The following is a 23,756-nucleotide window of genomic DNA, read 5'->3' as shown; positions in this document are numbered from 1 at the left end:
TCCCTAATTGCCCTTGAGAAGGTGGTGGTGAGCCGCCTTCTTAAACTGCTGCAGTCCGTGTGCTGTTAGGAAGGGAGTTCCAGGATGTTGACCCAGCGACAATGAAGGAACGGCGATATATTTCCAAGTCGAGATGGTGTGACTTGGAGGGGAACGTGCAGGTGGTATTGTTCCCATGTACCTGCTGCTCGTCCTTCTAGGTGGTAGAGGTCGCGGGTTTGGGAGGTGCTGTTGAAGAAGCCTTGGCGAGTTGCTGCAGTGCATCCTGTGGATCGTACACACTGCAGCCACTGTGCGCCAGTGAAGGGAGCGAATGTTTAGGGTGGTGGATGGGGTGCCAATCAAGAGGGCTGCTTTGCCCTGGATGGTGTCGAGCTTCTTGAGTGTTGTTGGAGCTGCACTCATCCAGGCATAATTTAGTTCTTATTTCAGACTGCAGGGAAGTAGACAGTGGTGTCCCCTGGGAACACTGCTCTTTTTGATATATATTAATGACCTGGACTTGGGTAAAAAGGGCATAATTTCAAAGTTTTCAGTTGACACAAAACTCGGAAACGTAGTAAACAGTAAGGAGGGTAGTGACAGACTTCAGGAGGACATACAGACTGGTGAAATGGGCAGACACATGGCAGATGAAACTTAATGCAGAGAATCATACAATGATACAGCACGAGGACATTCGGCCCAACATGCCAGTGCTGGCTTTGAAACAGCTACCCAATTAGTCCCACTCCCCTCTTTCCAGATCACGCTGCAAATGTGTCCCCTTCAAGTATTTATCCAATTCCCTTTTGAAAGTTATTATTGAATTTGCTTCCACCACATTCCAGATCACAACAACTGGCAGTGTAAAAAAAAAGTTCCTCATCTCACCTCTGGTTCTTTTGCCAATTACCTAAAATCTGTGTACTCTGGTTACTGACCCTCCTTGCCACTGGAAACAGTTTCTCCTTATTTATTTACTGTATCAAAACCCTTCATGATTTCGAACACCTCTATTGAATCCCCCTTAAACTTCTCTGTTCCAAAGGAGAACGACGCCAGTTTCTCTAGTCTCTCCACGTAACTGAAAACTTTCACCCCTGGTACCATTCTAGTAAATCAGAATTGGACAATACTCCAGCTGGGGGCCTAACCAGTGTTTTATAAAGGTTTAGCATAACTTCATTGCTTTTGTACTCTATGCCTTTATTTATGAAGCCAAGGATCTCGTATGCCTTTTTAACAGCCTTCTCAACTTGTCCTGCCATCTTCAAAGACTTGTTTCCATTCACCCCCAGGTTTCTCTGTTCCTGCAGCCCTTTAAAATTGTACCATTTAGTTTTTATTGCCTCGCCACATTCTTCCTTCCAAAATGAATCATTTTGTACTTCTCTGCGTTAAATTTCAGCTGCCATGTATCAACCTATTTCACCAGTCTGACTACGTACTCCTGAAGTCTTCTACTATCCTCCTCACTGTTTACTACATTTCTGAGTTTCGTGTCATCTGCAAACTTTGAAATTATGCCAGTTATACTGAAGTCCAGGTCATATATCTCAAAAGGTCCAATACCAACACCAACATCAGCCCCAACCCCTGGGGGACACCACTGCACACTTCCCTCCAGTCTGAAGAACAACCCTTCACCACAGCTCTCTATCCCCTTAGTCAATTTCTTATGCATGCAGCCACTGTCCCTTTAATCCCATGGGCTTCAATTTTGCTAACAAGTCTACTTTACCAAACGCCTTTTGAAAATCCATATACACATCAACTGCACTACCCTCATTAACGCGCTCCGTTACTTCATCAAAGAACTCAATCATGTTAGTCAAACATTTTGTCTCTGAAAGTTTCCCCACCAATGTTAGGCTGACTGGCCTGTAGTTGCCTGGTTTATCCTTCTATCCTTTTTTGAACAGGAGTGTAACATTTGCTATCCTCCAGTCCTCTGGCACTACACCCATATCTAAGGACGATTGGAAGATGTGTCCAGAGCCTATGCAATTTCCACCCTTACTTTCCTCAGCAACTTGGGATGCAGCCCATCTGGACAGTGTGATTTTTCTACTTTGAGCCCTGCCAAGTTTTTAAGTACCTCCTCAATCTATTTTCATCCTAGTCAATTTCTCTGCCACCTCCTCCTTTTCTGTGACATTGCTAGCATTCTCTTCTTTGGTGAAGAAAGATGCAAAGTACTCATTTAGTACCTCAGCTATGCCCTCTGCATCCACAAGATGATCTCCTTTTGGGACCCTGATCAGCCTCACCCTTCCTTTGACTACCCGTTTACTAATTATGGTTTATAAGACGACTTTTGGCTTCCCTTTTATATTACCCGCTAATCTCTTCTCATACACTCTTTGCCCCTCTTATTTCCTTTTTCAGTTCTCCTCTCTACTTTCTGTATTCTACTTGGTTCTCTACTGAATTATGAACCTGACATTTATCATAAGCCTGCTTTTGGTGTTTCATTTCAATCTCTGTATCTTTAGTCATCCAGGAAAATGTAGATGTCATAGGGGATTCGATAGTCGGGGGGATAGACAAGTGTTTCGGCAACCGCCGACGTGAGTCTCGCATGGTGTCTTGCCTTCCTGGTGCCAGGATAAAGGAAATCACTGAACGGGTGCAAAACATTTTGCAGGGGAAAGCGGAACAGCCAGAAGTCATGGTTCATCAGCTTTGGATGCCCTTCCTCTCCCCCTCATGGGAATGTGTCCAGTTTGTACCTAAATTATCTCCTCTTTGAAGGTCTCCCATTGCTTATTTACTGTTTTACCTGCTGATCTTTGATTCCAAGCCACCTGGGCAAGATCCCCTTTCAACTCATTGAAATTAGCAACCCTGCAGTTGCGTATTTTCACATTTGATTGTTCCTTGCCCTTATCCATAACTACTCTAAACCTAATGATATTGTGATCACTGTTTCCTAAATGTTCCCCCACTGAAACCTGCTCTACTTGTCTTACTTCATTCCACAGAACTAGATTCAGCACTGCTTCCTCCCTCATTGGGCTAGAAACATATTGATCAAGAAATTTATCTTTTACAAATTTCAGGAATTCCTCCCCCTCTTTGCCCTTTATACTGTTACTTTCCCAGTTTATATTAGGATAATTGAACTCCCCCATTATCACTACTCTATTGTTCTTGCACCTTTCTGCAATTTGCTAATCTATCTCCTTCCCACTATTGCGTGGCCTATAATATATACCCAGCAGTGTAATCTCTATTGTTCCTTAATTCTAACCAAATTGATTCTGTCTTTAAACCCTCAAGTACACCATCCCTTTCCTGTGCTGTAACGGTATCTATGACCAATACGGTCACTCCCCCTCCTTTTTTTCCTTCCTTATCTTTCCTGATTACTTTAAGTGCCCATTCCTCCCCTCCTTTGAGCTAGGTTTCCGTTATTGCCAATATATCATAGTCCCATGTGCCTACTTGTGCCTGCAGCTCACCACCTTATTTACCACGCCGTGTGCATTTACGCACACCAAATCGATCTTAGTCTGCCTCAGCTTTCCCCCCTGTCCGATCCCTCCTATTTTTGAACTATTCTTTATTGTAATGCTGTTTGTCTCTCCTAGTCCTCTGTGCACCTTGTATCTCCTATCTAATGTTTCATCCTGGTGCCCCTTCCCCTGCAAATTAGTTTAAAACTTCCCCACAGCACAGGTTAACCTCCCTGCGAGGACACTAGTCCCAGCCGTGTTGAGGTGCAACTCGTCCATCTTCTACAGGTCCCTCCTGCCCCAGAACTCATCCCAATGCCCCAGGAATCTGAAGCAGTCTCCCCTGCACCATTTCTCCAGCCATGTGTTAACTTGTTTTATCTTATTGCTCCTATACTCACCAGCATGCAGCACTGGGAGTAATCCAGAGATTACCACCTTTGAGGTCCAGCTCTTCAACTTCCTCCCTAACTCCTGAAACTCTGTCTGTAGGACCTCTATCCTTTTCCTACCTAGGTAATTGTTTCCAACATAGACCACAACTTCTGGCTGTTCCCCTTTCCCCTACAAAATGTTTTGCACCCGTTCAGTGATTTCCTTACACCAGGAAGGCAACACACCATGCGAGACTCATGTCGGCGGTTGCAGAAACACTCATCTATCCCCCTGACTAGCGGAACCCTAGGACATCTGCATTTCCACACTTCACTGTACCCCCTGTGCAGTCATTTGCCCCATGGTGCCATGGATGTGCCTGCATTCCCACAAGGCATCATCATCCTCAATGAAAATAGGTTTGTGAGTGCCACACTCCCGAAGGATTCCTGCACTACCTGCCTCTTCCTACTTTGCCAGATGGCCACTCGCTTATTATCCTCCTGAGCTCTCTGTGGCTGTAGGGTGACCACCTTCTAGAAATTCTCAAACTCCCATATGCCCTCCAATGACTCCAGCCACTCCTCGAGCTTGAGTTTGAGCAGCTGAAGGCACTGGTTATGAAGTGATACATTTGGAAAGAAGTGAGGCATTATAAACTAAAGGGTACAATTTTATAGGGTGTGCAGGAACAGAGGGGCCTGGGGGTTTATGTACACAAATCTTTGATGGTGGTGGGACAAATATTAAGGTTGCTAAAAAAGCTTACAGAATCCTAGGCTTTATAAATAGAGGCATAGAGTACAAAAGCAAGGGAAAATATGCTAATCAATGATTAAGTCTCAGCTAGAATATTGTGTCTAATTCTGGGCACCATACTTTAGGAAGGACATCAAGACCATGTAGAGGGTGCAGAAGAGATCTACTAGAATGGTACCAGGAATGAGGGACTTCAGTTATGTGGAGAGACTGGAGAAGCTGAGACTGTTTCCTTAGTGCAGAGAAGGTTAAGTAGAGATTTAATAGAGGTGCTCAAAATAATGAGGGGTTTTGATTAGAGTAGATAAGGAGAAACTATTACCACTGGCAGGAGGGTCAGTAACAAGGGGACACAGATTTGAGATAATTGGCAAAAGAACCAGAGGGGAGATGAGGAGAATTATTTTTTTTTAAAAATACAGCGAGTTATGATCTGGAATGCACTGCTTGAAAGGGTGGTGGAAGTAGTAACTTTCAAAAGGGAATTGGATAAATACTTGAAGGGGAGAAAATTGGAGGGCTATGGGAAAAATAATGGGATTGCATAGCTCTTTCAAAGAGCCAGCACAGCTCCTTCTGTGCTAATTAAAAAGAACAAATGGGTTTTATAATTTTATTGACTATTGAGTAGTGTAGACTAAACAAATGAGGAGCTGTGGGACATGCTCAATACTCCTCTTGTGCACTTACCACAACTGATGATTAACACTTTTAGGATGTGAATCATATCCTATAACTCATCATACAACAGGTAAAAATGTAAACAAGTTCTCAATTTGCTGCTGTCAAGCTCCATTGGGGGATAGGAGGTAATGATACAGTCTTTGGTAATAGATCTGTATGCTCATGCCTTTCTCTCAGGCACATCACTGAATCCTGGGTGCAGTGTGGCAAGCAAGGGCAAATTGTCTCAACATTTAGCAATCATGTAATCTCGCACTGTTTATCATCATGCCATTTGATGCTGCCTTGCTTTAGAATTTGAATTTTTAAACCAAAAATCTAGCACGCTTATGTGACTGCACTAAAGCAGTCTCTGTGTGGAGGGCCTCTTCCCTTGCATCACTAGGCTATGCTGTCTTTAGGGATTACAAATGTAAGGAATCTTAGTTGGACTATAACCTGGTGTTGTAAGATTCCTTACATTTGTCAACCCCAGTCCATCACCGGCATCTCCACATTTAGGGATTACAGGGCAGGAGTTCAATTTGCAATGGTTGGCATCGCTCCATGGACAAGAGATGGAATTGTTGGAGGTGGCATCTTGCGGGTGAGACATTAAACCGATAAAAGATCCCACGTGACTATTTGAAGAAGAGCAGAGGCGTTCTCCTGGTGTCCTGGTCAATATCTAACTCTCAACCAACATCACAAACAGATTAGTCTACATTGCAACAGTTACACACTTCAAAAGTACTTAATTAGCTTCAAAGAACTTTGGGATGGCCTGAGGTTGTGAAAGGTGCTATATAAATGCAAGTCTTTCTTTTCTTAAATATAATGTGGTCCACCGAGTATTGTAGTAGTGAAAGGAGTAAAGGGTAAAAAAAAAGAAATTTATATAGCGTCTTTCACGACCTCAGGACTTCCAAAAGCACTTTACAGGCAAAGTACTTAAAAAAAAATTTCTACACTGTTGTAATATAGGAAATGCACAGCCAATTTGCACATAGCAACATGGTATAAAAATTCAAAAACAATGATATTCATGTTAAGGTCTACATTTCCTTTCATTATTTGATCTTTCATCTAAACTTAGACACCAGTATCAGCTTCAAGATGGTAAAGGCACACTTTTTCCATTTTGTTTGAAGCTGAATAACAGAAATCCAACGGTGCTCACCCTGTAGAGAGTTTTGGCCACTTTCATTGCAGTGCATTGTTCGGGGAATTTAAATACCAAAATAAACTATTAGAAGTGTTTAGACAACAGAAAAGAAAAAAAAAAACTCTTGAAATAATGCTAACCAAGTCACTTGCAAAACAAGTCTGCACCAATGAACGGTGTTTTTATTTATCCAAGTTGGTTAATTGTATTCATAACCCATAAAATACTTTATTTTATGGATTCACGTAACACTGGATCAGGTCAATAAGGTTCCATTTGTTCAGTTGGGACCAGACACAGACACACGAGAAATAAAAGTAATGAACTACATTTTTTTAAAAATAAGACTAATTTTTGCTTAGACTTCAGGAGGAGATTACAGAACAAATAATGGGAGTCAAGCGACCATGAAAGACAAAAGAAAACTAACATGCAGTCAATTCACTCTGAAGACAGCTCTAATGGAGAGACAACACAACAGCTCAAAGTCTTTTTCTTTCAGCTGAAAAAAAACTGATAAAAGGAGCTCATCAGGATAAATTTTAACTGAGAAATATATATTTATTTGGTTTCTCAGTTGAACCAAATGATTTGTGAAGGGAGGGAAGATTTAAGAAGTGGCAGCTTGCCTAAGTTGGTAGCACTCTTGTCTCAGTCAGGTAATGGGTTCAAGCTACACTCCAGAACACTCCATAATCTAGTCTGACACTTCAGTGCAGTACTGAGGGAATACTGCATTGACAGAGATGTTGTCTTTTGGATGAGACACTAAGCCATGCCCGTTCATGTGGATGCAAAAGATCAAATGATGCTGTTCAACGAAGAGCAGGAAGTTCTCCCTGTGCCTTGGCGGACCAACACAGTCAAAACAGATTAACTGCTCATTCATCTCATTTGTTGTTCCAGATCAACGACAGACGCACGCACGAATACATACATACACCTATTGTAATTCATATACGATCTACTGAAAGCATCCTTCGCCATTATACATTATTGTGAAATTGTATTAAAAAAATCTAGACATGAAATTTATTCGAATCCATAAAGATATTAGGACCCCACAGAGCTTGTGTAAATGTTTATCAGAACAGTTGAAATTTCTTTTCAGGGGTTTGAGTTAAATGCAGGTAATAAACGATAATGCAGACATCAAGGCAAGCTGCAACACATCTGGCAAGTTTACTTTGCACATTTGACACACAGCATGGCACCAAAAACAACAGACAAATAATTGCTAATAACTCCCATTGTTTACAAATTATTTCAAGAGGATGAACTCATAATAGCATATTACAAAGCCCAACTTTACAGCACAGAAACAGGCCATTGAGCCTAACTGGTCTATGCTGGCGTTTATGCTCCAAAAGAGCCTCCTCCCACTCATCTTCATCTAACCCAATCAGCATATCCTTCAATTCCTTTCTCTCTCATGTGCTTATCTAGCTTCCCCTTAAATGCATGTATGCTATTCGCCTCAGCTATTCCTTGTGGCAGTGAGATCCACATTCTTACCAATCTTTGGGTAAAGAAGTTTCTCCTGAATTCCCTTTTGGATTTATTGGTGACTATCGTATATTTATGGCTCCTAGTTTTGGTCTCCCCCACAAGTGGAAACACTTTTTCCTATATCTACTCTGTCAAACCCCTTCATAATTCTAAAGAGCTCCCAATAGTCATCCCTCAGCCTTCTCGTTTCTGCAGGAAAGAGCCCCAAACTGTTCCGCCTTTCTTGATACGTATACCCTCCCAATTCGGTTGTGCCATTAACGGCCATTCACGGATAGACCTACTTTTAGATTCTCAATAAAATCAGATGTAAAATAAATGCATCTACAGCAAAGGCTTGTAAAAGAACTAATAAATGAAAGAAAAGAATTTGAATTTATATAGCATCTCAGGATTTCCAAAAGCATTTCACAGCAAATTAATTATTTTTGAAGTCTTGTCACTGTTATGTAGGCTAACGTGAAAACCAATTTGCACACAGCAAGGTTACATAAACAGCAAGTGAGAACTCCCCGAATAGTCCCTTGGGATGTTTTACATCCACCTGAACCTGGTTTTATGACAGTATGCTGAAGTACCAACCTAGATTATGTGCTCAATGAAGAAGGTAAATATATGGCAGCCAAAAATACAAATATGAAACAACTAGTTTGATCTGAAAGTATTTTTGAATATAAAATTAAAAGTTTGTGCATTATAACAGACTTGGGCCAGATTTTGCTGTAGCAGGGCATCTAACGGCATCTGATGTTAGATAGATTTGCCCCTGCACCCTTCAGCTCAAAAAATTTTTGCCCACTGGAGTTGCTGAAAGTGCGAGCTGATGACGCAGTGAGGGAAAGAAGGCATTTGGGACCCGGGTGAACAGGGCATCTCCTTCACCAATGAGATTTAAGGATTGGGAAATAAACAGCAGAAAGACTGAGAAGGAGGATGAATTAAAAGGGGTGAATTCAATGTCAAATCAGGTACAGAAATAGAAATGAGAGGTAAAAAAGATTGGATTGAGAGAGAAAAAAAAGAGACAAAGGAAAAAAAATGTAAAAATTTAAAATTTTTAAAATCTCCTAAATCAATTCACAACCTGAAGGAATGAGACTCCACACTTCTCAATTAATTTTCAGTGCCGGAGAGGTCGATTGGCAGTCATTAGCACTTGTCACATCATTAAAAGGGTACTTACGCTTGTAATCATTATCCCTAAATATCTGTGGAGCGTTTAGTTTGCAAATACAGCAACTTCACAACATTCAATACACGTCAATGGTGAGGCAGACAGCGAAATGGCATTTGTGATAACAGCAGAGCAGCGCAACTCGGCAGCTACTTTTGTATATTCGCATTTAACCGCTTACCTACCCCTCGTCCGAAGTTGCTGCACCATTTACGCATAAACAATGGCGATCGGCATTAGCTTTATTGTTATTTTGACAACAAAATCTGGCCCAATTTTTATTAGAAAGAGGAAAGTCAGGATACCAGTCATACTGAGCTCAAAAAGCTGTGCCAAAGACATAAGCCTTGATTTTAACTCCCTTCGCCCAACGAGAATGGTAAGCGGGAGAGGTTAAGATTAGGCCGAGTCGAATGGTCGCTCCATTTCACCTTCGCCGACTTTCAAGTTGGCTGAGGCTCTCACTACAGGCAGACAGAAGTCTACATTAAATTGAAAAGTTATGGCCCGATGACGTCATCAGCACCACGACGTGACCTTAATGTCAAGTAAAGGGAGGCCCACACTGCCTGGAACGAGACAGCCGAACCACAGTGGGAAGAGGCCAAGGTAAGTTTAGTAAAATTATTTCTGAGAACTCCTTGTGGGTCAGGAGGAGTAGGCATGCCTCTCCTTCCACATACTGGCATTGGTTGCCAAAGCCCTTGCCCAGTGATGAGATTATGCCAAGGCCTGTACCTTTGGCTCCTGAGCCGATTTCCCGCCGGCCCTGATGTCAGGCTTGCCAGTTTCAGGAGGGAGACAGTGCTGGAATGGTTAAATGAGGCCCAGGAGTTAAAATGGCCAAGGCCTGATGCTGAGCTCCCCTTAGAGGTTTCCCTCCCGTACCCCCGTCCACTCCAAACTCTTCCCCCAATAAAAATCAAGGTCATGGTGTGGACTGCAATTATGGGGATGTTACAGAATGTCCTTTAACTTTACTTCCCATCTTAAAGTGACGACACAAGCTTAAACTGGAACTGGCAGGGCAGGAGCGCACCTTGGATGGTGGGGGGTGGTCACTGGCCGATCGCAGGGGTCCATTTGCGCCAGATGAGCTTCTTGTGCCGGATGAAGCACCTGACGTGAATCAGAAGCAATGAGAAACCCGAACAGGCAAGGTTAAACTTGTTTGACATGTCTAATACAGTGCCTCAACTATCGGCAATGAGGTACATTGCCCCATTAAATATCAGCCTGCCAACTTTAAGTGGGGACGGGACTTCAGGGTTTCTGTTGCACGTGCGCATCCTGGATTAAACCCGGAAGTGGGCGCGTTGGAGGTGGGATGCTATTTTTACTGCCCACCCACCCCCAACCCATACGTTCTTGGGGTTTAAAATTACGCCCATGATGTCACACCCCGTTCAAGAACAAAAACGTCACTGGCATGCATTTTATAGTGCTCCTGTTCCAACTGCTTGCTTTTGAAAAGGAACAAAGTTCTCTGGAAATACAGGCACGCCTGATGTTCTAGATTAGCATCTAATAAAGCAGCCTTTTCTAGTCAACATGTAGGAATAGCAGTGTAGTGCTCTTAAGAAAATAAACTGCATATGTTGTAAACAGAAATTTCTTTCCAGACTGCATGGTTGGCAAAGTCTTACTGTGCACATGGGCAATACTTTATTTTCCCAATCTGTACTGGTGTTTATACCACAAGTTTAGATATTTTAAAAAAACTGTAGGAGGAATTTTATTTGTCATTGCTTAGCCTGTTCCAATACTATCTTACTGGTCTCTCAACTACTATATTTCTTCAAATAAATTAGCCACAGCATTAGTTTAAGTTGATACCTCTTACGACACACTGGGACAGGAAATGTTAAAAACAGATTAGTTACCAGTAATCGGGATACAGGTTGCACTTAATTTCCCCAACTGCAGATGAGGAAAGTGTGTCCTATGTGGAACTGAAGTGGGCTGCTTATTTTAAATTGCACTTTAGCTGTGCCAATGAGTCACAGTGGAAATTAAACACCAATCCAAATATAATACTTTGAGAGCTGCACTGTCCTCATCTCAATTTTTAGGTATGTCCCCAGATTAAATAAAAGCCAAAAGGCAGGCAAATCTACTAGAGGTGAACTAATATGGACTAGGATGACAATTTCCATATTTAGAATGAATCTTGTTGAATTAAAAGTAATTTAAAACATTTTAGATCACTTGTGATATGAATACAATACTTGAAACTTGGTTATTTACTAATATACTTATTCAATTGTGGGGTACCTGCACAACCCATTAACCCACACGTGAGTTGTCTGCTGAACTCCTTACCAGATGGAATAAGCTGCATATTCAAACACTAAATACTGTGTCCTTTCTATGCAGGCTGACAGGAAAAGCAGGAGAAGTTGAAAACTGTACTAAGACAGGAAATTTCTGTCAAACTGGAATAGATTAAACTTTAACCTAAATGTCGCAGCCCCATCTCCTCCAATTTCTATCATCTTCTACATAAACTCCCACATCCACCCTTTACTATCCCAAGAAGGCTGGTCACCTCTATCTTCAACAGAACCATCTATGATCACTTTTTTGTTTCCCTTAAAACCCATATCGTCCTGCCTGCTTAAAACTGCTCTATAATCACCCTCCATCCAAGGAAGAAACTACCCTTCAGCGGTCTTTCCAACATAGTCACAAATTCCGAATTTCTTCTCCTCTCCTCCTCCATAACGTAGCGGTTATGTTTGACTTAATGGCTCCCTTGCTTCTCTGCTGCCCTAAACCCCTCCAAGCAGGCCACTGCCTTACACTCCCACCATTTCCCCAATACAATGCCCCCATCCACACCATTAAATCTGAAGACCACAGAGTGCCTACCACCAGATCTGGCTTAATAATCAAAAGCAATAGAATGCTTCTCCTTCCGAATCCGAATCCTCCCACTAGTGCAGGATTATCCTGCAGAGCAAGGTCAACTCAAGTTTTGTTGATGACAAATCACCTTCTACAGTCACTTCCTCAGCTCATGCCATCTTCATCAACCACAAATAGCCACGTGCTAGCAAGTATAGAAATAGGAGGGCTGAGAAGATGATTGCCTGGCTGGAGAAATGGTGCTGGAGGGAGGGCTTTAGATTCCTGGGGCATTGGGACCGGTTCTGGGGGAGGTGGGACCTGACAGGTTGCACCTCAACAGGGCCAGGATCAATATCCTCGTGGGGAGGTTTGCTAGTGCTGTGGGGAACGGTTTAAATTAGCTTGGCAGGGGGATGGGAACCTGAGCGTAGATTCAGAAGGGAGAGAAGCAGAGCTAGAAATGGAAGGCAGAAAATTAGTAAGTAAGTTTGGAAGGCAGAGGAAACAAAGGTTAGAAACTAGACAACAAAGGAGTTTGACAGTGCTTAATGGTATATACCTCAATGCAAGGAATATAGTGAATAAGGCAGATGAACTAAGGGCATAGATAGAAACGTGGAAGTACGATATCTTAGATATTACTGAAACATGGCTTAAACAGGGGCAGGAATTGCAGTTCAACATTCCTAGTTACAGGGTTTTCAGATGAGATAGAGAGGGGGATTTAAAAAAAGGGGTGGGGGAGTGGCAATATTGGTTAAAGATACAATTACGGCTGTGAGGGTGAATGACATATTAGAAGGATCATCAAATGAGGCCATATGGGTTGAGCCAAAGAACAAAAAAGGGGCAGTCACACTGCTGTAAGTATACTATAGACCCCCAGTCAGAGGGAGATAGAAGAGGAAATATGTAGGCAAATTTCTGAGAACTGCAGAAACAATAGGGCAATAATAGTAGGGGATTTCAACTACCCCAATATTAACTGGGATACAATCAGTACAAAAGGTACAGAGGGTGCAGGATTCTTAAATTGCATTCAGAGCAACTTTTTTTTAAGCCAGTACATAGCAAGCCCAACAAGAGGCTGGGCAGTTTGGGATTTAGTTTCAGGGAATGAAGCTGGGCAGGTGGAAGGAGTATCAATGGGAGAGCATTTTGCTGATAGAGATCATAATTCAGTTAGATTTAGCATAATTAGGGAAAAGGACAAAAGGTAGAACTGGAGTAAAAGTTCTAAATTGGGGAATGGTCAATTTTACTAAGCTGACAAGTGATTTAGCAAAAGTGGACTGGAAACAGCGACTTGAAGGTAAAAAATCAGTGTTAGAGCAGTGGGAGGCATTCAAGGGGTTCAGAGTAAATATGTTCCCACAAAGAAAAAAAAAGGGTGCGACTGCAAAATCTACAGCCCCTTGGATGACAATGGGCATACAGGGTAAGGTGAGGCAAAAAAGGGAAGCTTATGTCAGACACCAAGAGCTCAATATTGCAGAAAGCCTAGAGGAGTATAAAAAGTGCAGGAGTGAAATTAAAAAAGGAAATTAGGAAAGCAAAGAGAGCGCATGAAAAAATACTGGCAAGTAAAATTAAGGAAAACCCAAAAATGTTTTATAAATACATAAAGAGGATAACTAAGGAAAGAGTAGGGCCTATTAGAGACCAAAAAGGTAACCTATGTGTGGAGGCGGAAGATGTGAGTATGGTTCTTAATGAATATTTTGCTTCTGTCTTCACAAAAGAGGGGGATGATGCAGACATTGTAGTTAAGGAGGAGGAGGAGTATGAAATATTGGATGGGACAAACAGTGAAGGAGGAAATATTAAGGGGGATTAGCATCTTTGAAAGTGGATAAATCTCCAGGCCCGGATGAAATGTATCCCTGGCTGTTAAGAGAAGCAAGGGAGGAAATAGCAGAGGCTTTGACCATTATTTTCCAATCCTGCCTGGCTACAGGTGTGGTGCCGGAGGATTGGAGGACTGCTAACGTTGTACTGTTGTTTTAAAAAATGGGAGAAAGAGATCGACCGAGTAATTATAGGCGACTCACTCTAACCTCCGTGGTGAGCAAATTATTGGAATTGATTCTGACAGACAGCATAAATCGTCATTTAGAAAGGCATGGATTAATCAAGGAGTCAGCATGGATTTGTTACGGGATGGTCGTGTCTGACTAACCTGATTGAATTTTTTGAGCAGGTAACAAGGAGGTCGATGAGGGTAACACATTTGAAGTAATGTACACAGATTTCAGCAAGGCTTTTGACAAGGTCCCACATGGCAGACTGGTCAAAAAAGTAAAAGCCCATGGGATCCAAAATTGGCTCAGTGGCAGGAAGCAAAGGGTAATGGCTGACAAGTGTTTTTGCAACTGGAAGGCTGTTTCGAGTGGGGTTCTGCAAAGCTCAGTATTAGGTCCCTTGATTTTTGTGGGATATATTAATGATTTGGACTTGAATGTGGGGAGCTTGATCAAGACATTTGCAGATGATACAAAAATTGGCTGTGTGGTTGATAGTGAGGAGGAAAGCTGTAGACTGCAGGAAGGTATCGATGGACTGTTCAGGTGGGCAGAAAAGTGGCAAATGGAATTCAATCCGGAGAAGTGTGAGGTAATGCATTTGGGGAGAGCAAACAAGGCAAGGGAGTACACAATAAATGGGAGCATACTGAGAGGTATAGAGGAACATAGGGACCTTGGAGTGCATGTCCACAGATCCCTGAAGGTAGCAGGACAGGTAGATAAGGTGATTACAAGGGGAAATGGGATTCTTTCCTTTATTAGCTGAGGCATAGAATATATGAGCAGGGAGGTCATGCTAGAATTGTATAAAACATTAGGAAAGGCCACAGCTTGAGTACTGCATACAGTTCTGGTCACCACATTATAGGAAAGATGTGATTGCGCTAGAGAAGGTACAGAGGAGATTTACAAGGATGTTGCCAGGGCTGGAGAATTTTAGCTATGAGAAAAGATTGGAAAGGCTGGGGTTGTTTTCTTTGGAACAAAAAGGAGGCCGAGGGGAGAATTAATTGAGGTATATAAAATCATGACGGGACTAGACAGAGTGGATAGGGAGGACCTTCTTAGCAGAGGGGTCAGTGATCAGGGGGCATAAATTTAAAGTAATTGGTTGAAGGATTAGAGGGGAGCTGAGTAGAAATGTTTTCATCCAAGGGTGGTGGGGTTCTGGAACTCACTGCTTGAAAGGGTGGTAGAGGCAGAAACCCTCAACTCATTTAAAAAGTACTTGGATGTGCACCTGGAGTACTGTAACCTACAGGGCTACGGACCAAGTGCTGGAAAGTAGGATTATGCTGGATATCTTTTTTCGGCTGGCACGAATACGATAGCCGAATGGCCGCCTTCTCTGCTGTAACTTTCTATGATTCTATGAAATGTGAGGAGATTATGGATTTCTCCACCTCAAAAGATCAAGACAATTATTTGGCTGTTTTAGCCAACTCCTCTCCCCCCTCACCACAGACTCCCCATAATTCCAGTTACCCTTGCCTTAAACCCCCATCTCAGTCTGGTATTCAGCAAGCTCATTTCATTGATGAGACCCTCCTGCATCCTCAACTTCTTCCAAACACAATTCCTCATCAATAGTCATTAGCTCCTTTGCCTCAGGTTTTACCCCCCACCTGCCACCCTTCAAGACTGGCACCAGCACCAGTATTATTCCTCTTCACAACATTGAAGAAAGTCAACTAGGCCATCCTCTTCCACCATCTACCACCACCCTCAATTCTTCAACCACCTCTGTACTGTCCAAATGCTTACCTAATATCAAGTCCTGGGTAAGCAAGAACTTCCTTCAACAAGACCAGATCCATAGAATCATAAAATGGTTACAGCACAGGAGGCCATTCGGCCCACAGAGTCCATGCCAGCTTTCTGCAAGAGCAATCCAGCTAGTCCCACTCCCCCGCCCTTTCCCCGTAGCAGTGCAAATTTTTTTCCTTCAAGTACTTATCCAATTCCTTCTTGAAAGCCATGACTGAATCTGCCTCCACCACTCCCTCAGGCAGTGCATTCCAGATCTTAACCACTCGCTGTGTAAAAAATTTTTTCCTCATGTCACCTTTGGTTCTTTTGCCAATCACTAAGTCTGTGTCCTCTGATTCTTGACCTGTCCACCAATGGGATCAGCTTCTCTCTATCTACTCTGTCTAGACCCTTCATGATTTTGAATACCTCTATCAAATCTCTCTAAAGGAGAACAGCCCCAGATTCTCCAGTCTACCACGTAACTGAAGTCCTTCATCCCTGGAACCATTCTAGTAAATCTCTTCTGCACCCTCTCTAAGGCCTTCACATCCTTCCTAAAGTGCAGTGCCCAGAATTGGACACAATACTCTTGTGGCCAAACCAGTGTTTTATAAAAGTGGTTCATAACCTCCTTGCTTTTGTACTCTATGCCTCTATTTATAAAGCCCAGGATCCCATATTCTTTTTTTTAAAGCCACTTTCTCAACCTGCCCTACCACCTTCAGATCCATCCTGTTCAGCTCCTGCCAAAACTCTGCACTTTAGCCCACAACTCTCTCACTGGAAGCTCACAGGCTTAGTATAATACCACAGACTCTCAAATTCCAACATTCACAAAGTACAACTTGCCCAGAATTCCACTGTCCACATCCTAACCCACACAATGTCTCACTCCCTATCAACTCTGTCCTCGTCAACCTTCATTAGCTCCCCATACCAGAGTGTATTGATTTCAATATCCTTGTCCCCATCTCCCTCCTAACCTCAGTCTTATGTTACTGCACGTGCTCTCTGCTCTTCTGACTCACGCCTCCTTTGCATTTCCACACCACCCCCAGCAGAAGTCTCAGTCCCACATTCAAATACTCTCCCAAAACCACTTCACTTGGTTGCCTCCCTCCCATACCTCTGATCACCACCCCCATACCTTTTCCCACCACTGCTCACTGTCCAGTGATTTTTGACTCTGTGAAGTACTCTGGGACATTTATTTAAGTGCAAGTAAATATGTAGCAGGATTACTGCCATGGGCTGTTTCAAAGAACAAATGCCACTCCCAAAGCACAGAAGCTTGTCCGGGTTCCCGGTCCATTCCTGCTGTGAAATGCTTGCAAGTGTTTAAAAACCCAAATAATTGCAACTCCCTTCTATTTTGGGATAATAATTCTCGATCTTAGCACGTCTACTATCACAGGATGCCTCTACTTTCATTTTGCATTTCCATTATTCAGGGAACTTGGCACTGATGTGAATCATTCGACGTTTTAAATATTTGTTCAGGAACACATTGAAAAAAATTGAGGGTGGAGTAGGGAAGAATTATGACACAAAGGCCGTTTACACCTGCCAAATAAAATAAGCTTAAAAATGATTCACTTTCATAAAACGGTTTACAGGAAGTCACACCACTGCTATTCCCCGTGTTTCGACGATTTGCAACGAAGTGTAGGTACTGCAAATGAAGTCAGGCAGCTTGTTTCACTCTTTCCTTTTCTAATTATTTCATAATTTGGGGAGCCTATATTGTGTGCTGGAAGTATTGAGAAAAAGAATTTTTAAAAACTCAGTTTTCAGAAAATCGCCTATTGCACTGTGAAGTGTCCACTTACTTTCTCTTTCTTTGCGTTGTTCGCCTCGGATTTATGCAGTTTCTTGGAGTTGGCGCTCGGGCTCCAGGTGATGATTTTATTATGATCTCCAACAGGGGTGCTATCCACTTTGATCAGCCTATGTTTTGGTGAAATATATTTGGCACTGGGCGAGGAGCTCGCTTTCCTCTCACTGTTGCTCCTGTACAGGTGCGGGGAAGAGTTTGTGACGAACCGTTTCTCGGTGCTTTTGTCCCACTTCTCTCTCTTTTCGTCCTCCGGCTGCTCCTGACACATGGCTCTCAGCCTGCGGAGGGATGAGCCTGGCCCGTTGTTGTAGGGATCCTCGAAGTCCTTCTCTTTTTGCAGCCGGTAGGCTCTCATCAAATCGCTCTCCTGATACACCGACTCGCTACTGTGTTTCTTCTTGCTGTAATCCGGTTTGGGCGGCTGAGGGGGGCTCCTCGCCTTGTGATTCCCAAAACTGAAATACTCCCTCAACCACTTCGCCATCTTCACTCCTTACTTTACCTGAGTCTCTCGATACTGCAACAAACGTTCCTTCCCCAACCCTGCCAGCACTCCTTCCTACCCTGGCCTCTTTCACCCACTCATTCCCAACTTGTTCTTATTTTCCCCCCTCACTCACTCACTCACTCACTCTCCACACTTCCTACTTTTCCTCTCGCGCGCCCTCCATTGGGATACTCTCCTTACTTTATTACCTGCCCCCTTTTTTTTTTGTTTTCCCCCTAACTGTTTGTTTTTTTTTTGCTTGTTCGCCTTCTGTCCCCAGGTGCTGGCGTCTTAAAAGCTTTTTTTTTAAAAAAAACAAATTTTTCTTCCCTGCTGCGGTCACAACGGCCGCGGCTCGCGCTGACTCGCGGCTTCACTCTCCTTCACCGCTCGCACTCAGGGTCAAACACCTTCTGGCAGCCAATCAGCGCCACGCCTGCGGCAAGGGCGGGCTTTCAGGTAAGGGGCGGAGCCGAGAGGGCGGGGCGCGCTGTCCGTCTGTTCTCAATCTGTGCGCGCGTGTGTGGTGTGTGTTGTCTGCACATCCCCGAGCGAGACTGGGCGCTCTTTGTTGCGTTGTTTGCGGTCAGGCTGAGTGAATATAACGGCGAGCGGGCGGGGGCTAAAAAAAAAAATAACGGGGAGGGGGAATTGTTAATAATTTGAATCGTGTCGGACTGTTTTGTTTCAACGATCGTGACATCTTCTTCTGTCGCGAGGTAAACTTTATGTCCCGTTGCTGCGTGCGAGGTTCGGAGCTGCGGACAATCGTTTCTATTTAGCTCGTACCTATGTGGAGATGCCGGTGATGGACTGGGGTTGACAATTGTAAACAATTTTACAACACCAAGTTATAGTCCAACAAATTTATTTTAAATTCCACAAGCTTTCGGAGGCTTCCTCCTTCCTCAGGTGAACAGCGTGGAACGGTTTTCCACACCGTTATTATCCACAGTCTTCCACAAGTAGGGATGACAAAAGGTTCACTGGTATTTAAATGCCTAAACTGTGATATACTTGCCAGCAATTTCTTTTGTGTCCGGTTTTAGAAAAGCAGGGAAACCTTTTACAAGCTTATCGACAAATACTCTTTAGTGAGACAGACAAACCAATAGTAAATTTTCGCAAATAAAGTTTCATAGAAAACAAATGAAACTTGACAGATCTGGAATATTTCATTTCTTTACAACGTTTATTTCGCCAAAAAGGTATGCGGAAGTAAAATGTGTGACATAAGAACCGAGGAACAGGAGGAGGCCATTCATATGTGTTCTACTTCAAGAGCCACCCTCCCTGCAGTGAAGGGTTGCTAGTGCTGCAGTATTTTTAATGAGTCCTCAGAATTCAACTAGTTGGATTACATATGAAGGATGCAGGATGTTACTGCAGTTATGAATTTTTTTACAATGATTTTTGTCACGCTTATAATCACAACTTTCAAATACATTGAAATATCATGTTGGTCTTCTACTAGAGCTAGACATTATGGAGACTGAGCTGTGCAGACTATTGGCCCAGAATTTGCTGAAAAAATAATGGCATGTGAACAACGCTCACTGTAACTAATGTGCAAATCGGCCAGCAACTTATGGCGAGGAAGAGATACCCTGTGAATTGCGAATCGCCACAAGTGAAAATGGCATCTCGCTCCTAACCTCCCTGTGATTTTCATGAAGTTGCTGCATTCACACATTAATTGGTCATGAAAGTTGCCACAGAAAGTTATGTCTAGTAATTAACAGCGGAAGTACCCTTTTAATGATATGATAATTGTTAAGGACTGCCAATCAATGTCTCTGGCTCAGAAAGTGAACAATTAAAACTGGAATCTCATTCCTTCAGGTTGTGAATTGTTTTAGGAGATTTTAAAAATGTTTAATTTTATTTTTTTCCTTTCTGTCTCTTTTTTCTCTCTCTCTTAATCCAATCTTTCTTTCCCTCTCTTTAACTCTCTCTACATACCTGATTTGACATTGAATTCACCCACTCTAATTTACCCTCCTTCTCAGTCCTTCCTCTGTTTATTTCTCAATCCTTTAATTTAATTGGTTAAGGAGATAGACTGTTTGTCCCGTTGTTCACCAAGGTCCCAGCTGCCCCATTGCTCTCGCTGTGCTGTTATCAGCTCGCACCTCCAGCAACTTTGTGGGCAAAAAAATTAAAAACCTAAATATGTACAAACAAGTCTAACTAACACGGCACGCCATGAGATGCCCTACTCCCGCAAAATCTGGGCCATTGTGAAACAGATTGTGACCTTTTATAATTCTATATCTGAGGAGCAGCCATCCTAATCTGGAAACCGGTGTAGATCTCTGTTTTGGCATATGCAACAGAAAACAAGGCGAGGTAATACACTGCAGTGAAGCCAAAGAAGTTGTATTGGCTAATTTATTTGCTCCCAAGAAACAGGCTTTTAATAAAACATTTAATTCAATTCAATTGTGATGTGATGTATCAGTCTGATAACTTTTAATAGTGGTGATGGGGCAGGGGGAAGGGTATAGTTCTAGATTCAGTGTTGGACCCTTTTTCAAAACATGATTTTTGGAAGAGTGAGAACTTGAATGGTTTGATGGGGAGTTGTGTCTGTCAAACGTCAGATTGGTAGTTAATCCCAAAAATTACACAGTCAGGTTTCATTATAGACATTATAGAATTCTTCTTCCAGTTTACAGCATTTCTAAATCAGATCTGCACAGTTTAAATGAGAATGTATTTGAGCACTTTGTACAGTCAAAGCTGTCTTCTGCGGAAAGGCAGCAAAATAGCCAATTTTGTAGTTCATTAATTTTGAAGTTCATTTAGATATGCATTTCTTAGCTTTACCCCAGAGAGTGTTTTGATTTAAATCAGACATTTTTAAAATATATCAAAATGCCATTAACACTTACAGGGAATGAATCAACTCTTGAATTTACTTACTATATCCAATTAGGTAATGATTTGCTTTTATCTGCATTTAATTCATATTCAAACTCTGGCAGGTCAGTAATATAATACAGCAATGATGATACCAGTGTCAATCATATTTCTGTTACAGTTACCCATTAAAAGCACCTTTTTGATGTCTGCTCAAAGGCTGACATTGAAGCCATGTCATTGAATTATTTTACTACCTATGAGATTTAATTTTGTTAAATCTGAATATGTGAATATAATTCATTAACAATGAAGTTAAAGCAAAATATTTACAACAGGTCATCAAAGTGGTACATTGTGTGATAATGTACAGGGTTCTCTGTATTCAAAGGGTATTGTGTTCAATTCATTAAGTACATTTTCTTTATAGATTTCACAACAGTAGCTGCACAACTCAATTGAAGAAATGGAATTTAGCATTAGATTCTGCATAAAAGGCTTTGGAAACCATAAAATTGTGTTCCAAACCATGAGGTACCAAACATTTTTAAAAATGTAAAAGCAACATAGATTATTTTGCAACAAATTATTATGTGTTTGGATAGACCTACATCAAAAAAGTAAAGGCAGCTCAATACAGATAGAGGTACAGCATCTGAGGTCCCTGTGGTACACTGTCCGAGGGACAGGGGGCGGGGGAGGAGGTAAAGATTGCAAAAATTGAACGTCAGAAAATTTACTGGTCTCTTCACCTAACCCAGTGTTTTTCTTCTGAAGGTGATGACTCCTGCTGGGGCATAGTTTGATGTGCATTGGCAGACCTCTGGTACCTTTTTCGAGTGACCATTCTTCAGGTGCGAGCACAATCAGTGAGTGTTCAGGCAGACTCTTAGAGAATGAATGGCATCACAGCCAAGCCAGATCATGTTCTTACCCATTGTTTACATATGCACTTTCCAGCAGGCATCACTGGAAGGAGTGGGAGCCCTGGTTGATTTTTCCTGTTCCGCAGCTAGGGCACTGAGGCCAACTGTGGCTCTGCTGAGGTTGGCTAACTCAGCACAGACAATAAAGAAAGAACTTGAATTTATATAGTGCCTTTCATAACATCAGGATGTCCTAAAGCACTTCACAGCCAATTTAGTACTTTTGAAGTGCAGTCATTGTTGTAATGCAGGGAAACACAGCAGCCAAAGTGTACACAACAAGGTCCCAAAAACAGCAATGAGATAAATGACCAGGTAATCTGTTTTAGTGATGTTGGTTGAAGGATAAATATTGGCTAGGATATCATGTAAACCCCCTGCTCTTCTTGATAGTTTCAAGGGATCCCTTACATCCACCTGAGAGGAGAGATGGACTGGGGCTTGAACCCATGACCTTATGATTCAGAGATGAGAGTGTTACCTATGAGCCAAGGTATGGACCTTGGAGGATGAACCTTCTGATCTATATGGCTTATTGCTACAGTTGGCAGCACCATTCTCCACTGGATTAACTCTGATACAATTCTTAATGAAAGCAGTCATAACTCTTAACCTAAAGGCTAAATTTGTGGAGTTTGATACAAAAATGGGAAAGGGGGTGAAAATTAATAACATACACCTTTTAAGTAAGTTTGCTGCACGGTACAAAGAAGACAAAAAGGACACACAAAACTATCATAATTGGGAGCCCAGAGTCCAGAGCGAATGCGGACCTGCGAGAGATCGGGGGTGGAGCATCGAAGCAGGTAAAAAGCGAGACCCAGGGACTGGACCTCAATCGGGAGTCCAGAGCGAGCGCGGACCTGCAAGAGACCGGGGTGGAGCATCAGAACATCGGAGCAGATAAAAAGCGAAGCCCAGGAACTATGCCTCAATCCGGAGGCCAGAATCCATAGTGAGCGCGGACCTGAGAAAGACTGGGGGCAGAGCATCGGAGCAGGTAAAAAGAGAGGCCCAGGGAGTGAGGAAAAAACCTAAAGTGACGTCAGCACAAGGGACGCAGCTGCTTCGTGAGTAAATGATTGGTGAGTAGCTGGTGAGTATTTTTTTAAAACTCTAGTTTATTTCTGGTAAGTTTAGTTAATAATCTAATTAATAGAGGCATGGCAGGGCAACTCAGACCTGTCAAATGCACAGCCTGTGCCATGTGGGAGCTCCAGGACGCCTCCCTTGTCCTGGACAACCACAGGGGCAGGAAGTGTCACAAGCTGGAGGAGCTCAAGCTCCAGATTTCGGAGCTTGAGCAACAGTTGGTGTCACTATGGTGCATCCGCAAGGCTGAGAGCTACGTGGATAGCATGTTTCAGGAGGTGGTCACCCCGAAGCTTAAAAGACTGCAGGCAGAGAGGGACTGGGTGATTGCCAGACAGACAAGGAGGACCAGGCAGGTAGTGCAGGAGTCCCCTGAGCTCATCTCACTCTCTAATCGGTATATTGCTGAGGGAGAGGATTCCTCTGGGGAGTGCAGCCAGAGCCAAGTCCACAGCACCATGGGTGGCTCAGCTGTACAGGGGGAGGAGAAAGGTCAGGAGAGCAATAGTGATAGGGATTCAATTGTTAGGAGAACAGACAGGTGTTTCTGCGGCCGCAGACGTGATTCCAGGATGATATGGTTGCCTTTCTGGTGCCAGGGTCAAGGATGTCACTGAGCATACGCAGAACATTCTTGGGGGGGGGAGGTTGAACAGCCAGAGGTCGTGGTCCATATCGGTATCAATGAAATAGGTCGAAAGAGGGATGAGGTCCTGCAGGCAGATTTTAAGGAGCTAGGAAAGAAATAAGCAGGATCTCAAAGGTAGTAATCTCCGGATTACTCCCAGTGCCCCGTGCTAGGGAGTTTAGAAATAGGAGGATAGTGCAGGTGAATGTGTGG

At 42.8% G+C, this 23,756-nt stretch overlaps 1 protein-coding gene across 1 annotated transcript in view; it reads right to left on the bottom strand.

Moving 5' to 3' along the window:
• LOC137321176 (SH2 domain-containing adapter protein B-like) overlaps positions 1-18,411 on the bottom strand; it is a 258,374-nt gene extending 239,963 nt beyond the window's left edge. The window contains exon 1 of the mRNA XM_067983450.1: positions 17,541-18,411. Within this exon, the coding sequence (XP_067839551.1) occupies positions 17,541-18,032 (492 nt within the window). The 5' untranslated portion in view covers positions 18,033-18,411. The remainder of the gene's footprint in view (positions 1-17,540) is intronic.
• Positions 18,412-23,756: the final 5,345 nt, after the last annotated feature.

The sequence above is a fragment of the Heptranchias perlo genome, chromosome 4 (genome assembly GCF_035084215.1).
Source record: "Heptranchias perlo isolate sHepPer1 chromosome 4, sHepPer1.hap1, whole genome shotgun sequence".
In the NCBI taxonomy this organism is placed as follows: Eukaryota; Metazoa; Chordata; class Chondrichthyes; order Hexanchiformes; family Hexanchidae; genus Heptranchias; species Heptranchias perlo.
This window is presented reverse-complemented; position numbering and strand designations above follow the sequence as displayed.